Genomic DNA, 1,788 nt, shown 5'->3' with positions numbered 1-1,788 from the left:
TGTGTAGTAACGAGTAAAAATACTCCTAAGACCACTACACCCTCAAAAGAAATAAACACTCTTTTGCTTTTTCCACCTCACTACAATATCTCTCACACTCTATTTTTCTTCACAAACTATTTTCTTATAGTTTATGAAATACCTTGCTCTCTCTTTTCTCTCTTTGTTGGTGTGTATAAATGAGAGTTAAAACTCTCCTTTTATAGCCAAAACCTCACTCTCTAAAGCCTACAATATTTGATAATTTACACACCCTTTTTCACAATTTCAACAAGGTTGGCTACCAAACCAAACCAAGTCAATAAAATTGGCTACCAAATTATACAAATTCAACAATGTTGGCTACCAAACCAAACCAAGTCAACAAAATTGGCTACCAAAATTTGAATGAGATGGACACCATATCAGCGAGGATAATCAATTTTTTGCCAGGATCCACTTTTGAGCGCAAGAACTTGGGTAGAATAAGGCTTATCCATGTCAATCTTAAGAATCTTGAAGCCATCGCTAGTCGAGTCGTATCCCAATCCGTAAATAGGAAGTGAGGGATGTCTTGGTGGAAATTGTGGATTGGGAAGTATTATTGATTCTCCTGTGGAGGGATTCCATAGGAAAAGTTGCTCAACTTCATCGGGAACAAACACGAGGATAAGAGACAAGCCATTGGAACAACACAAGATCTTACAGTGCCTTGCTAAACAGTTTACAGGGAAATCAAGCTTTTCTACATCAACGGAGGATAAAGAAGAACGATAGAAGCACATCGTACCATCTTTGGGGCATGGTCGACAAATTAGAAGTTTTTGGGAGTTCTGGTTATTCATGGCATGATTGAGATGCTTCATCTTAAAGTAAGGATCGGAGATTAATGCCGCCCAAGATTTTTAAACACATTTGCATTAATGAAGAGGCCGTATGGGTAACCTGATGAGGATTTGTATAATTATTTCTTCATGGAAGTGAATTCCAGTGGCCTAGATAGGACAAAGCAAGTGCTTTAGTAGTTCACAGGTTGAAGACATTAGTCTTTCGGACACACAGACACATTATTATAAAGAACAAATATTAAAGAAAAATGCTCCCCCAACTAGCTAGCATTCAAAACTCTATTGTAAGTAACAAGCTGAAATTATTTACCTGCTTATCAACAATGTTCACATGCTTTGACTGCTTCATAACTCTCTTACCTGCAAATTAAGTAAAAATTGGGATCACCCCCATTCATATAGACGATAAGGGTGCAGTAGAGGGAAAAATGAAATCTTTATATATGAAACTGGCTCAAACACCACTCTAGTTCTTGAAAAAAAGGAAAGCACACATACACACAGGCAGAGCTAGAGTGCTGAGAGCGGGTTTGGCCGAACCCAATAGCTTTAGTTCGAACCCTGTATTTGTCTTTAAAAAATCATGAGATATGCATAAATTATCAATTTAGAACCCGATAACTTAAAGGCGATTAAAATTCTGAACCCATAAGATTGAAATCCTGGTTGTGCCTCTGGCACACACATGGAGAGGGCAGAAAGAAACAGGTACCTTTGCGAATTCTTCGATTCGGAGGTCCTAGTTTCTTCTTCTACTGCTGTTGGCATCTGAAAAGATTTGCCTTTTTTGTCATGTTTGAAGCTTCTCCATTGCTTTGATTCAAAAGATTTGCCTTTTTTGCCATATTTGAAGGTTCTATATTTTCTTGGATTTGAATGCTAGGGCTTCTTTTCCTCTCCTATTGCTTTGATTGAAAAGATTCCGTCTTTGGAGGCTTCGATTTGGGAAATGCTTACTGCT

General features: G+C 37.9%; 1 protein-coding gene across 1 annotated transcript; it reads right to left on the bottom strand.

Moving 5' to 3' along the window:
• Positions 1 to 404: 404 nt before the first annotated feature.
• On the bottom strand, positions 405 to 845 carry LOC107787980 (F-box protein CPR1-like). The gene has a single exon (XM_075223440.1). It carries the CDS (start codon positions 843 to 845, stop codon positions 405 to 407), a length of 441 nt encoding a protein of 146 aa, XP_075079541.1.
• Positions 846 to 1,788: the final 943 nt, after the last annotated feature.

The sequence above is a fragment of the Nicotiana tabacum genome, chromosome 1 (genome assembly GCF_000715075.1).
Source record: "Nicotiana tabacum cultivar K326 chromosome 1, ASM71507v2, whole genome shotgun sequence".
Taxonomy (NCBI): Eukaryota; Viridiplantae; Streptophyta; class Magnoliopsida; order Solanales; family Solanaceae; genus Nicotiana; species Nicotiana tabacum.
The sequence above is the reverse complement of the archived record's forward strand: the minus strand, read 5'-3'. Positions and strand labels throughout refer to the sequence as shown.